The sequence below is a fragment of the Anastrepha obliqua genome, chromosome 5 (genome assembly GCF_027943255.1).
Source record: "Anastrepha obliqua isolate idAnaObli1 chromosome 5, idAnaObli1_1.0, whole genome shotgun sequence".
NCBI lineage: Eukaryota > Metazoa > Arthropoda > Insecta > Diptera > Tephritidae > Anastrepha > Anastrepha obliqua.
The window spans coordinates 7,812,151-7,826,304 of record NC_072896.1 but is presented as its reverse complement, the minus strand read 5'-3'; the positions used below and the strand labels follow the sequence as shown (position 1 = coordinate 7,826,304).

Genomic DNA, 14,154 nt, shown 5'->3' with positions numbered 1-14,154 from the left:
GCAAAATGATTGATAACTCATTAGATGCCTTACTTTTGTAAATATTTACATGCTACATAAGAGCACAAGCATACAGCGATGGACAGATAAATAGCACAAATGTGAACCTTATATGTTAAGTTAAGTTTTTAGTACGAACTCTGCTTTGATGAAATGAATTTTTTTGTTTACTTGTAAGCTTACATTTATGCGATTAATTTAGTTAAGAAAGATTCATCCTATCTAAGCAAAAAAACCGAAAGAAAACCAAAGCCGCGAAAAACTGATGTTAATGGAGATAGAGCTATAATTCGCAAGAGCAAAGCAGATCCTTTTAAGTCAGCACGGCAGATAATGCTTGAAATAAACCAAGAATCTGGTCTACAGATGTCCAGAAAGCTTGTAGGAAGGTGACTTAATGAAGCCCGTAAATGCAGAAAAAACCACTCCTCTCAAAACGACATATCAAACACCGACTTGGCTTTGCAAAAGCCCACAAAGACAAATCTATTCAGTTTTGGAAAAACGTACTTTGGACCAACGAAACCAAAATAAATAGGATGGGACCAGATGGGAAAACTATTGTACGTCGTCCAAAAAATAGAGTGCTAAATCCTAGGCTCACAAAAAAGACGATTAAACACGGCGGCGGAGGCATCATGGCTTCGGGAGCTTTTTCTTGGCATGGTGTTGGGCCGTTTGTTCGCGTGGTTGATAAAATGGATAGATTTCAGTATTTGGATATACTCCAGAATAAAATGGAGCCATTTGTGTCTGAGTTCATGCCATTAAATTGGTTATTTATGCAGGAAATTATACAAAGCATACTGCAAAGACAGCGAAGTAATGGCTCAGAAGAGAAAAAATTAATTTACTGGATTGGTCGGCGCAGAGCCCTGATCTCAATCCAATAGAAAATTTGTGGAATGACGTTAAGGTGAAAATCGCTAAAAAAAGTTTTTAAAATTTTAATGATATGTGGACCCAATTGAGGAGACTTGGTACTCGATTCCAAAGAAAAGAGGCCTCAAGCTTTTGAGGAGACTTGGCACTCGATTCCAAAGAAAAGAGGCCACAAGCTTTTAGAAGCTTGGAGGAGTAGCTTGGCTAAACACCTGGTAGAAGTGTACGCGCCAATTATTATAATTTAAACATTTTTTTTTATTATCATTTTGAATTTTATATCTCTTAAACAAACACCCAATAAAAATAAACTAAAGTTAAAAGTTAAAGCTAAAGCCTACGATATTAAAAAAACTGTACAGTCAGCTCAATAAAAAAACTATATTTACTTATAACTCATAAACTACAAGTAAAATATTCATTCAAAATATCGCCAAAATTCTTCCAAGTGATCAAACTTCTTTTCGACGTCCTCCTCCTTCTTGAAACGCTCATACCAGTTGAGAAGTTGAGATTCGCTTTGCTTTTCCTTCTCACTCAGCGATGTGGCAAAGTTATCGAATAATTTCATGAAATCGTCCAATGTTGCGTCCAGCGAATCATTAAACCGCTTCTCCAAACTCTCGGAACCGACCTTTTCGAATATCTTCTCCAATACGGCGGCATCGCTTTTGGTATCATTATTTTCTGGCATGCCATAGAACTCATCGTAGATTTTGCCAACCTCATCGACTGCCGCGAACATCTGATTAATCAGTGGCGGCTTGGCATCTAAATCAATACGCTCGACAGCCGCCAGTACACTGCTCACACGGGTGATATTCCGCTCGATGGCTTTGCTCTTCTCTGGCAGCGCATTCATTTCTCTGATTAAGTCCTTCATGAAGGTGGTCGACGAGCGCAAGATAAAACGCGACTGATTGGTGAGGATACCCAGCGTGCCGAGTAGTAATTGATTCCGCGGCAAACCCAATACATTTTCAGCAGACGAGGATTGCACTGCATTCGCATTATTGTCATCATCGGGTTGTGGAAATGAAGCCACTAGCTGAATGTTTATTTCAAATGTTTATTTAATCGAGTGCAATGAAAATATATACATAACTTAGCATAATGACTCACCTGCAATGCTATGCAAATGCACAAAAGCAAAACGCTCCAGCTTTTAATCATTTCGTGCCAATTCACTGGTGCTACGTTCGTTGTAAAACTACCCAATGGAACTAAATCGACCGGTGATCCGTGCTAATCTTTTATATTGTTTTTACACAAACGTACGTGCAAATAAATAGGTATGCACGAGTGTGCGATAAACAGCTGTTTAGAAGCCAAGTCGCTGAGTCGTGCGATAGTGGAATCAAATCTAAATACTAGCATGGCTTTGTCAATAGTTTTGTAATGTATTCCATTGTGCGAGTAAATTCCGTCAGTTTATGTGCTAGCATTTTATTTCTAAACTAGTAATAAGTACAGTAACTCATTAAACTAAACCCGTAGTACATATTGTTCAAGCAAAAACAAAACAAAAAGTCTCGGCGCAATTTGAATTCTTTCATACATTTTCGATAAAAAAATCGATAAATAGATTTAAATTCGCACATCTCGCGCGTGTTATATGAAATAAATTGGGTTGTTGTTGTTGTTGAGGTGGTTGAACATTTCTTAGCTGAAATGCTCCTAATTAGTGACCAGCACCGTTTTAATACCACTATCTCGTAAATGATGAGATGTTTTTTTTTTTTTTTCGTGTCGGAGTCGTGCCCTGGCTAGTCCCGGACATTCACATAAATAGTGGAACAGACTTTCCTTCGCCCCTTCCGCTTGACAGCTTCTACAGATAGGATTGAAGGGTAGATTGAGTCTAGCTGCATGATCCCCTACTTTCCAATTTCCTGTAAGGGTTGCAGTGATCCGTGAAATGTTTGGCCGAGAACATCCTAACAGGTCATTCGTCCTTTGGATTTTATATGACGGCCATGTGTTTTTTGTTGTGATACATGTAGGTATTTGCTCCCATCTTCTTTCGGCTAAAGCATGATAGTGTGAAGCAATAGATGCTTTTAGTGTGTTCAGTGGGGTGGAAACTGCCACCGCCTCTGCTATGTCTAGTGTTGAGCCCTTTCTTGCTAGCTCATCCGCTATCTCATTGCCTCGTATGTTCCTATGACCGGGAGCCCATATCAGGGTAATTTCAAGCCAATGGCTGAGCAGTTTCAGCTCCTCTCTACACTGTAGGACCAGTTTGGATGAAATGTAGTTGGAGTCTAAGGCCTTAATAGCTGCTTGACTGTCTGAGAAGATAGCTACTCTTGCACCAATTACCTTGTAGAGTTCTAGGGAATTGCATGCTTCTCTGATCGCTAAAAGTTGAGTGGCTCCGAATGGAAGCCAGCTCCCACACCACAGTTCATCCTAGAACTAAATTGGGTAACAGCTTGGTGCATTTTAAAGATAATATGTTTCAAACTGATAGAAAGACAAGTTAGGATGAGTCTAATTTCGAATGGAGCCCGAACTTTGTATACCCGGCGCATGGCTTCAATGAATCAATCGTATAAAGCTCGAATATACAATCCGCAAAAATCTGTAGCACCACAACATATTCACCAGCTTTTACTACTTTCATTTGATATTTCCTTTCCGTACATTTGTTGTTTTTTATTAGAGCTCCTTCCACAACAAAAATCCTATAAATAGGAATTTCAAACTTTGCACAAGATTTATAAAAATCCGAAAAGCTTCCTTCCAAATTTTTAATCAGAATTAAACAACCAATTGGGTACACAGTTTTATAGCTCATTAAGTTTTAGTATAATAAAGTGCAAGTTTTAAGCAGCCCAAACTTTTCTATAAATTTTCATAGTTTTTTCCTGACGGTGTTGCAGATTTTCTCCATAGATATAAAAAAGCGTGCATACGGCAGGAAAAAAAATTATCAAAAAGCAACTGTAACTTTGAGCCACTGCAAACGTGCACTTTATTATACAAGAATTAAATGAGCTATAAAACTGCATACCCAATTTTCTTTTTCTAAATTTTGATTAAAACCGCTCGAGCTTAGAGGCCATACCACAAACGACAGGATCGAACGTGCGCGAAAAGTAACTCTGAATTATGTACTCAGATCATTCGACTTTTCTGATTCTATTCCATCTTACACATCGCGTTTGCTATTGGTTAACTTGAAGTTTTTAGAGAGTTGAAGATCGTTTCTTGCTTTCTCGTTTGTTTTCAAGGGTGACACTGAGTAAGAGTGATTGATTGTCCATTTCTGCTTCAAAGCATTCATTATTTTATACCTCCGAGAATTATTGGTAACGCTCTTTCTTTCTCTCTAAATAAGTTTCATACAAACTAATCCTGGAATGCTCCCATTGAACGTGCATTTCATGATTTTATTGAGGTCTCTAATTCCAGCTTTCTAAATAGATTTCTCAGTTTCCAAGAAAGAAGTTTCTGTACTATTGAACTATATTTTTTAGTTAGTTAGAGGTTAGCTTGTACATTTACGTTAGATCTAAGTTTGTAATTGAGTTATATATATATTTTTATTATTCTTTGTTTTAGTAGCCAGTCTGAAATTACAATATGTTTTCTTGACTTCTTGAAAAAAATATAAAAAAATGTTAGAAATTGATATGAAATTTAACTAATTTTTGTATCGAAAAATTTCGTACAGGTTGAAAGTTTGTTTATATTATATTTTTTATAGAATAACCAATACTTATGTAAAAGGAAAATTGCAAATTACAAATAAAAGCGGTTTTATTACTATAGTTTTCTCGAATGCTGAATGTCTAATTTTGTATACAAATGATATGAAGTAGGAATAATAAAGCTTTATTAGCTTTAAAGATATTTAAAGACTACGATAAAGAAATAAAAAAAAAATTAATTTTAAATTAAAAAACCACTAAATTAATAAATACAAAACTTTCTTTTAAAAAATTTTTAAAATCTTTGCAAATGAACTATTTTTAAATTTTTTTTTAAGTTTGGCAATTAAACAAAAAATTATTATTTATAATTCTAAAATATAGTAAAAAAAACTTTATTTTAAAAATTTTTAAAAATCGTTTTAAATAAATTCTAATAACTTCTAAATTCTTCTAAATAATTTAGTTTCAATATTTTAAATTAAAAAAGCCAAACAAATTTTCAATAAATGAAAAAATTTAATTTTAAAGTTTTTAAAAATCTTTTTAATTACAGTTTTTTCTTTTTTTTTAAGTTTGGCAATTAAAAAAAATGTATTAATTTGTAATTTAAAATTTCATAATAAATATAATAAAAAAATGTTGTTGTTAAAATTTTTTAAAATCTTTTCAAATAATTTTTTTTTAAGTTGGACAATAAAAAAAAATTTTTAATTCTATAATTTATAACTTAGTATATTTTTTTGTTTTAATTTTTTTAATATGTTTTTTTGTGTTTTTTTTTTATTCTTAGTAAAATTTCTTTTTAAGTTTTTCTAGTTCTCTAAAAAACATGTTTATGTTTTAGTTAAGATTTTTCTAATAAACAAAATTTGAAAATATACTAAATTACAATGTTTTCAGAACAAAAAAAAAAATAGTTCAATTTTCTAAAAATTCACTCATCTTTTTATTTATACCGCATTCTACACTTATGTAGATTTTATGCGTCCACTAAAGAAAATCTTAAATAAAAGTATAAGCATTTTGCCTAACAATAAATTCTGAATGATTTATTACAATTCGCTTGTCGGATTTGTTGAGAAAAATAAGGGAAACTGCAGAAGATGAATAATTCTTCGCCACGTCAACGCCACTTCCCACACATCGGCTCATACAAGTTTCCTCTTGGCCATTCCAAACATCGAATTAATGGGTTCGCCCAGAGTCCTAATCTCGCATCCTTTCATATTTTACATATTTCCGCATATCAAAAACAAAATGTGAGGTTAAGCTTTTTCGATGCCTGAAAAAGCGGTTAATGGGTTCAAGTCGCAACTGGGGTGGAAAAAATGCTTCGCTAATGGGTTCAAAGGCATGCAAAAGGATATTGAAAAATAAAAAAAGCCATTTCCGATTATAAATATTTATTTTTACTTAATACTGCCTCAAAGCCAAATGAGTACCAACTGAATGAAATAATACAAGATTACTCAAATTGAAGTCGCAAAATGAGCATAAAATTGTGTGTGAGAGAACTTAACGATGTCTAAACAGTCAACTTGAAAATGAACATAATTTAATGTATGCAAGAAAGACAATTGAAGACAGAAAGGAAAGAAAAAAAATTACAAAATTCTACAATTATATCAGCTCAACAGCTGATTCTGCCAAATTCATCAAGCGTCGCGTAGAGGTAATGCGTCCTGTGCAACTTCCTGTGTTGTGTTGGGTTATTCAGTATTATTTACTAGGCATTTCTTGCTTGCGTCAAACGCTCTAAAACAGACTCAATCAGGCGCGTGCTAGTTGACTTGGAAAGTAGTGTACGAGTACATTTAAAGAGATAACAGTAAGTGAGTAATAATTATAAGTTCTACCGACCATTGATAAATAACTTTGAAATGTGACTAAAGTCATGTTTGGGTCGATGGGTTGAACGTGTCGAGTCGACACGTGATATCGAATCGGAAATGTGGATATCAGTGCCTCGTATGCTATACTGAGGAAGTACATATATCCGGATTTGCAAATAAGTATGTTAATAATAATAAAAGGTGTGGCAATTAACTACGGGAAATTTTTCAATAAATAATGAAGCGGAAGCAAATTAAGTGATTAGCAGAATTTTATTACTGACTTTCAAAATAGGCTTCCTCTAACTCTACAAAACGATTGAAGTCATAAGAAAATGCGGCTTCATTTTGGAGAATAAGAAAATTTCTGGCAATATGAGAAGTTACAGGATGGGTGTGGCAATTTTTGAACTCCTTTTCTCATCAAAAACTCTTGCACAATGATCGAGTAATATCTTTGACGCATTGTTTTGGTGCAAGGTCCAGCCGTTATTGAGGAGTTCGCGCCCAACGCGGTGAATGCGTACCTGCAGCCGCTTCAGTATGGCAACGTAAAACGAGCCATGGAGGAATGAGTGTTGTCGCGGATATCGTAAAAAAAACTATTAACAGTGTAAAAAAATCATATGCAATTTATTTCAGATGAATGAACTTTCACGAGGGTTGCTATTTGTATATCTTGCCTCAGGTAGGTGAAATGGTTGAAGTTCCTGTCTCTGGCGCTCCTCGAGTAGCACTGAAGCGCCGTTTTGCAGATGTCTACAGCCAGCCAGAGCTGTTGATATAATGGAGAATATTGATGGCATTTAGGTTGGCGCACTGCCTCAGGCTGTCGAAGAAAGGAGCCCCCAGTGATCTTAATCGACTAGCTGCCAAATCCGGACATTTACAGAGAAAATGCTCAACAGTCTCCTTCTCTAAAAGGTCACCACAGCTTCTGCAATGGGGGTTAAATGGTTACCCTAACTTTTCCGCCAAAGTACTCAAGGAGCTCCCAGAAATAGGAGTTACTCTGTTAACATATTTATTTAATGCAATTAGACTAACTGGAAATTTTTCTGCCCAATGGAAAGTGGCTCAAATGGTCCTCAAACCTGGCAAAAAACCAGATTCAGTTAAATCGTATCGTCCAATGAGCTCACTACCGATCACTTCCAAACTTATGGAATACCTTATTCTTAAAAGACTGTTTCCGATCATCGAAGAACGAAAAATAATACCCAATCATCAGTTCGGTTTTCGAAAAGAACACAGCGCTATACAACAAGTTCATCGAATTGTTGAATACATTCACAATGCATTCGAACAAAAAAAAAAAATACTGTACATCAGCGTTCCTCGACATTGCCCAAGCTTTTGACAGGGTACGGCACGACGGTTTGCTCTACAAAATTAAAACCACCCTCCCTATAGACTTCTACATACTGTGACCTCCAAATATGCATTGTTGTGCAAAAAATAGAGAAATATGCAAGATCCCACAATCTCAGGCTCTTAGCTCACTCTAACTTCTTAATAACGGAAATGATAGCAAATCCCATCGCTTTCCCCCAACTCAAAAGAAAATCCACCACAGATCTCCTCTTCTAGTGGGACAAACTTAAATGGGTTGTACCACTGGGTGCATACCATAAGCGACTGAAATTCTCTAGCTGTTAGTTTAAGTTATTCTACAAATATTGCTTAATGTATGTATATAGCTTGCAATAAAAGTGTTCTTAAATTCTTAAAAAAAAAACCTACAGAGAAAATGCGCTGTCCTCATTCATCGATGAGCAAACATCGTTAACGAGAAAAATTATTGCTCAAGTTTTTCATAAAGCTAAAAGATGGTGTTGGCAGACCGTAAATTGATTTAAATTATCATTGATGATAATCTAAAGAAAACAGTCAACAGTCATTTACGAGTGGCATGAACGCTTTAGAAGACAACGTGAGTCCATCAAGGATGACGAACGTAATGTTAGGTTGTCACGGTATAAAGTGAAAGAAAAGTTTATCAATAACCTGAAATTAGCCATCAAAGAGCTGGCAGAAGATTTCAGTATTGCTTATGGATCCGTTGAGAGCATTGTGGTTAACGAGTTTTGATTTGGGCTTGCGCTGTGTCCAACTTTGCAGCTGGTCCCAATGGACCTAAATTTCATAATGAAAAGACACCGCGTTAATATCGCCAAAGACATGATATCGAAGGCTGAATCCGACTCAACATTCATCAAACGCATCACTACTGGAGATGAGAAGTGGGCTTATGCATACGACACGCAGTCCATAATCAGACGAGTGAGTGGAGAGCTCCGAATAAACCAACACCAAACGACCCACGCCGTTTTCAGTCAAAAAAGAAAGCGATATTTATGGCTTTTATGGATTACAACGGTATTGTAAACCACTTCGGGAAATGCGTTTTACCAGCCGAAAGAAAGTAATAGAAATATCGAAGACGGCTCTGATTGCTATAACGAAAATAGAGTTTCAGAAATATTTCGAGGGCTGGATTAAACGCAGGCATAAGTGCGTTGCAGTTGATGATGAGCACTTTGAAGGCGATGCTATAATATCACTTTTGGCGAATAAACTTGTATTTTGAATTTTCTGAATACACTCCGGGTACTTGATCAAAGTGGTATGTCAAACTTTCCAATTGACGCATCGGATGGCGCCTAATAACACTAGCAGTACCCAGTAATAAAAATAGTAACCCTCGTATTTGCTATACGTCGAAATAGTGGCCTGCAATGTTGCTGGGTGACAGAAGCAAAAAGAGTGAAAAAATGCATTTTTTAAAATATGCAAATAAAGTATACAATGCGGTTTTGTTTGTTCTGAGCACAAAAAAAATCTCTGGGAGCGGTTGCCAACTACTTAACAGTTGCTGCCACACAGTGTGTACCAATATTGCACATGAACTATTCAGAGATTTGTCTAAAAATGTTGAATAGCGCGAAAAAATCTAGTATGCCAATTAACAAGGAGTAAAAATCAGTTCGGTTGTATCAGAAAGCTTCCATTTGACAATCTTCGGTCAATAAAATTGAAGTGTGAAAAGTAATTCTAAATGAAAAAATTTTCTATCAGCAACCCAATGCGCTTCATGCGAGTATAAATGGGATCAAAGGGAAAATGTGATATTGCCGTCACCTGCGCACACCCCTGGTACTTTTGCAGCAGTCTTGTTTTATTCCACAAGTAAACCAGCTGCCCTTTTATTATGAAGCCGACCAAAAGCTAAGAAAATTTCTGAAAATTTGTCGAACGATTTTTAATACTTTTTCTTCTTCTTCTTATTCTTCTTCTTATTCATCTTTTATTATAGGCTTTGCCTGTTTTTCTTTACACAACAATTAGGATACATACATATTTATACATTAAAGTTGACATATATACACAGTATGTTCAATAAATAACATAACTTTTCAGATGTAGAATAAAACACGTATCGTACTGTGTTTGAAAGTTATTTTTTATTCAAAATAGTCTCCATTTAACTCGGTACAACGTTCAGAACGATCAACCAATTTCTGCATGGACTTTTTTATGTCATCTAAGGGAATGTTCTTTAACACCTGTGTCACGGCTGCTTGAATGGCTGGAATATCATCATAAAACGCACCTTTCATGGCAGTTTTCAATTTAGGGAACAGAAAATAGTCGCATGGTGATAGATCAGGAGAATACGGAGAGTGGTCGATGACACAAATATGTTTTTGTATTATCTTGCAATAAAAACAGCTGTTTCCCCTCTGGATATTCAGGTCTTACACGAACAATTCTTGACCACAAATGATGTAAAACTTGTAAATAGTATTCTCCATTAATAATTTGACCTTCTGCAACAAATTCCTTGTGTACAATGCCCTTGGAATCGTAGAACGTGATCAACATTGTTTTGATTCTTGACTTCTGAAAACGCAATTTATTTGCTTTTGGCTCCCCTTTCGTCTTCCATTCTGCAGATTGACGCTTAGTTTCAGGGTCATATTTGAAGCACCATGTTTCGTCACCAGTTATGATCGAATCAAGAAAATCTGGATCGTTTTCAGCTGTTGAAATGATGTCTTTACAACGATCTACACGAGCGATTTTTTGATCTTTATTAATTGGTGTGGAACAAAGCGTACACAAACCTCTCTTTTACCCTAATCGTCAATTAAAATTTTCCAAATAGTACCAGTAGATGAATTTAATTCTTCAGCCAACATTCTTACAGTGAAATTTCAGTTAACAGCAATGATTTCGCAGACTTTTTCCACCAATTCAGCACGATTACTTGCTTCTGAACGACCAGGTCTTTCATCATCATTCAAATCTTCACGACCATTTTTAAATCGTTTAAACCAATTATATACATTTGAACGAACTAAACAATCATCACCATAAACTTTTTGCATCAATTCGTATGTCTCACTAAATGTTTTTCCAAGTTTAACACAGAATTTTATATTTGCTCTTTGCTCCATTGTATTTTTACGACGAACGAACGATGCACGAAACATGCTGTCAATAAAAGGCGCGTAACTTTTTAACCTGTCAAACGATTTACATGAAGTTGGCTACGGTTGAAAGCTGACCCTTGAACCTTTTCAATATGATCAAGGTTTAATAGATAGCTCTACGTGTTCCATGATTTAATTAAAAAGTTCTGTTATTTATTGAACATACTGTGCACATTGATACATAAATACATTTTAATAGTTAGGGATATTACACATAAATTGTTGTACCTTCCTATACAATATAATGCACAAATATCATATCATTGTTGTGGTTGATTTTCTGCTGAGGTAGATATCCAACTTTTTGCCCATCGTTTTGGTGGTCTTCCTGGTCGTCTTCTTCCTTCTGCTATCTCAGCTCGAGCTATTTTTATCAACCGATTGCCATGCTCGTCTTCTGGCTCTTATGAATTTTACAATGTCGGTCACCCCTGTCCGTGTTCTTATCTCCTCGTTTCTTATATGGTCTAATCTAGTTTTCCCAGCTATGACCCTAAGGGCATGCATTTCAGTAGTCCGCAGCACTTGTTTCGTTTTCATGTTTTCTGCACGAGCTTCTGCTCCATAAGCCAATATTGGCCTTACAATTGTTTTATAGATTCATGTTTTATTTTCGATATTCATGTACTTGTTTACTTTTTATTCTTGTAAATATAATTTCAAAGGTTCACTGCAGCAGCTCTTAAATTTCTTTTCATTTAAGGTCTAGGTCCTATCAAGATTTTCTACTACGATTTTTTCGAAAATTGGTAAACAGTAAAGGTCTGATTAGGCTTAGTCTTGCCAAAAATTCTGTGACAAATTTTACAATTCATATAGCGAGAGCCGTTATTTTTGCTTTTGTTCGTATGTATTGTGTACTCAAATTCATGGCAAATATCGCTAGTTAACAATGGAGTGGGGAGCTAAGGAAAATTGCATTGCAGTGATTCAACAAAGCCTCATCTGGGGCACATTGCTCCTCTTTTCATAGAAAGTTCAGTTTATATGACCGGTTCTGAGCTCAACGCATAATCAGGTAATTTTATTTAATACCTAATATCTATTACCTATTACACTAGTTTACACTAGAAATGGTCCTCGACCAAAAAGCGTTCTTTATACTAATTTGAGGTCACTGAAACCAAAAGAGACTTTAATTTTTTTTTCAAAGAACGGTTTCCGAGATATTCCCAAAAAACCTGTTTTTTGCGCAATAGTGTAGTTATTACCTGCAATCTCGAAAACAGTGCGCGCCATTTCTCTGAAGTGCATAAATTTCGAAAAGCACACATGGCAATATATAATTCGTGTCAATGGAAGTCGTAGTTTTCGCAAAACAGCTGTTGAAAGTTAAAAAAAGCCATTTTTGACGTTTTTTACTAAATTATCAAAGTTTATTAATTTTTTTCTGGAACAAAAAATCGTTTTATACCGACATAAGATAAATTTTCTGAAAGACAATTTTGTCACCTACATTTTAAGCCTAAGTTTGTCTGAATCGACGAAAGATTTTAGAAGTTATGACCCACAAAGTCAACATGTGTGATTTTGCAGCTTTTGACATGGCTATGTTTGAGGTCGAAAATACGCTTTTACTCCCAAACTTCTTCTTTTGTGTTGCACGGAATCTTCACGAAGTTGCTTCCAGTAGTAGTCGCTCATCATTCCTTGATCCCAAAAGCCCTCATAACGTTTTTCAATCGTAGCAATATCTTGATGAAATCGCTCGCCTCGTTCATCACTTTCAGCCCAAAAAAAAAAAAGTTATTTTCCCCCCTTTGCATATAAAACTTGGGCTAATAAGAATTTTGTGAAAGCTTTGGCAAAAAAACCGGAAAACACATTCCTTAAATGCTTGAAAACCAGGTTCCCAAGATTGTCAACAGAGAAAATCAAAGCTGGTATATTCGTCATCCCATAGTGCATTCGTGAAAAAATCCACATCATTCGTTTATGATTTTTTATCGTATTGTATTATTTTATTTATTTATGCGCGTGAAAATGTCGACAAGCAAACTCGTTTGCCTTCAATTAAAAAGCAAAGAAAAATTGTTGCTGAGGCAGGTTGCATGATTGTGAACTTATGGCGAAGCTTTTGTTAGTAAAGGTGCTGCGAATGGTTTTGATTTCAGCGCTCTAAATGTGGTGATTTCATAGTGTAAGGCAAGAAGCCTACCGAATGGGAGAACAAATTTGAATACGCTAAATTAGTGACATTGATTTGTGGCAGATAACGACAAGAGCTTTTGGAATTATTTGAAGTACCCCAGCGATGCTTGTCTCACCGTTACAAAAAAAATATTAAAAAAAATATTTTAAATTTTTTTTTAAATTTAAATCAATTAAGATATTTAAAAAAAAATTGATTTAAGAAAATATTTATAAAATTATTTATTTAAGAAAAATATTTGTTTAAAAAAAAATTTTTTATTGCATAATATTATATAATAATATTATTATTTAAACGTCTTTTTTTTAAGAATTTTATTATATAAACATTTTTTTATGTTAGTTTAAGAGTCCAATTGTTTGTGTGTTTTTAGTTAAAGAGCAGGTCAATTAATAAAAATCATTAATGAAATTCGAGCCAACCTCTCACAGTTAAAAATGGATGCTTGATAAAATTTAGAATTTTCGATTTTTAACTAAGAGTTATTTAATGGAAAATATTCTGAAAATTATCTTAAAAACTAGAATGTAACTTTATCTAAAAAAATAGCTTAATAATCGAAATTTTAAACTTTGATTTATAAAAGTTGGACAAATTTCCATCAAAATCAAGAGCTTTTGAAAAAAAAAATTGGATAAAAAGTTTTATAGCCCATTAAATTTTAATACAATAAAGTTAAAGTTTGATGTTTGAAGTAGTTGCTCAAATACTCATTGATTTTTGATAATTCTTTCACCTGAAGTCTTCGCCCATTTTCTCCATATAAGGACTGCTCTATATTTGCTTTATGAAAGGTGGCTAAGTTTCAAGGGCCGGTGTTGATTTTAAATAAAATACATTCTTTTTAAGAAATTCTTGCCATTTCTCTTTATTATGATAATACTAGCATGACTCAATGGAACAAAATATTGGCCAAATGGCCACCGCGGCCTCGGCGGCACACCTCCATCCGATGGTCCAAATTTTCGATGACGCTGAGGCATAATTGAGGTTCTATGCCGAATTATCTCATCATTTTAGCTCTTGAATTGTTGCTGGCTTATAAACGTACACTTTTTAGATAGGGTCTCGAGATATAGGTCAAAACGTGGACCCGGGTAATCTTCGTAATTCGGAGCACTGGCAACGGGTAC

The 14,154-nt window shown here is 34.8% G+C and overlaps 1 protein-coding gene across 1 annotated transcript; it reads right to left on the bottom strand.

The window, feature by feature from the left end:
• Window positions 1–1,243: 1,243 nt before the first annotated feature.
• Window positions 1,244–2,141, bottom strand: LOC129249078 (uncharacterized). Its single transcript, XM_054888703.1, has 2 exons — window positions 2,005–2,141; window positions 1,244–1,930 (listed from the first exon to the last, which is right to left on the bottom strand). Exons 1-2 carry the CDS (start codon window positions 2,053–2,055, stop codon window positions 1,301–1,303), a joined length of 681 nt encoding a protein of 226 aa, XP_054744678.1. The 5' UTR covers window positions 2,056–2,141; the 3' UTR covers window positions 1,244–1,300.
• Between the last annotated feature and the right edge of the window lie 12,013 nt (window positions 2,142–14,154).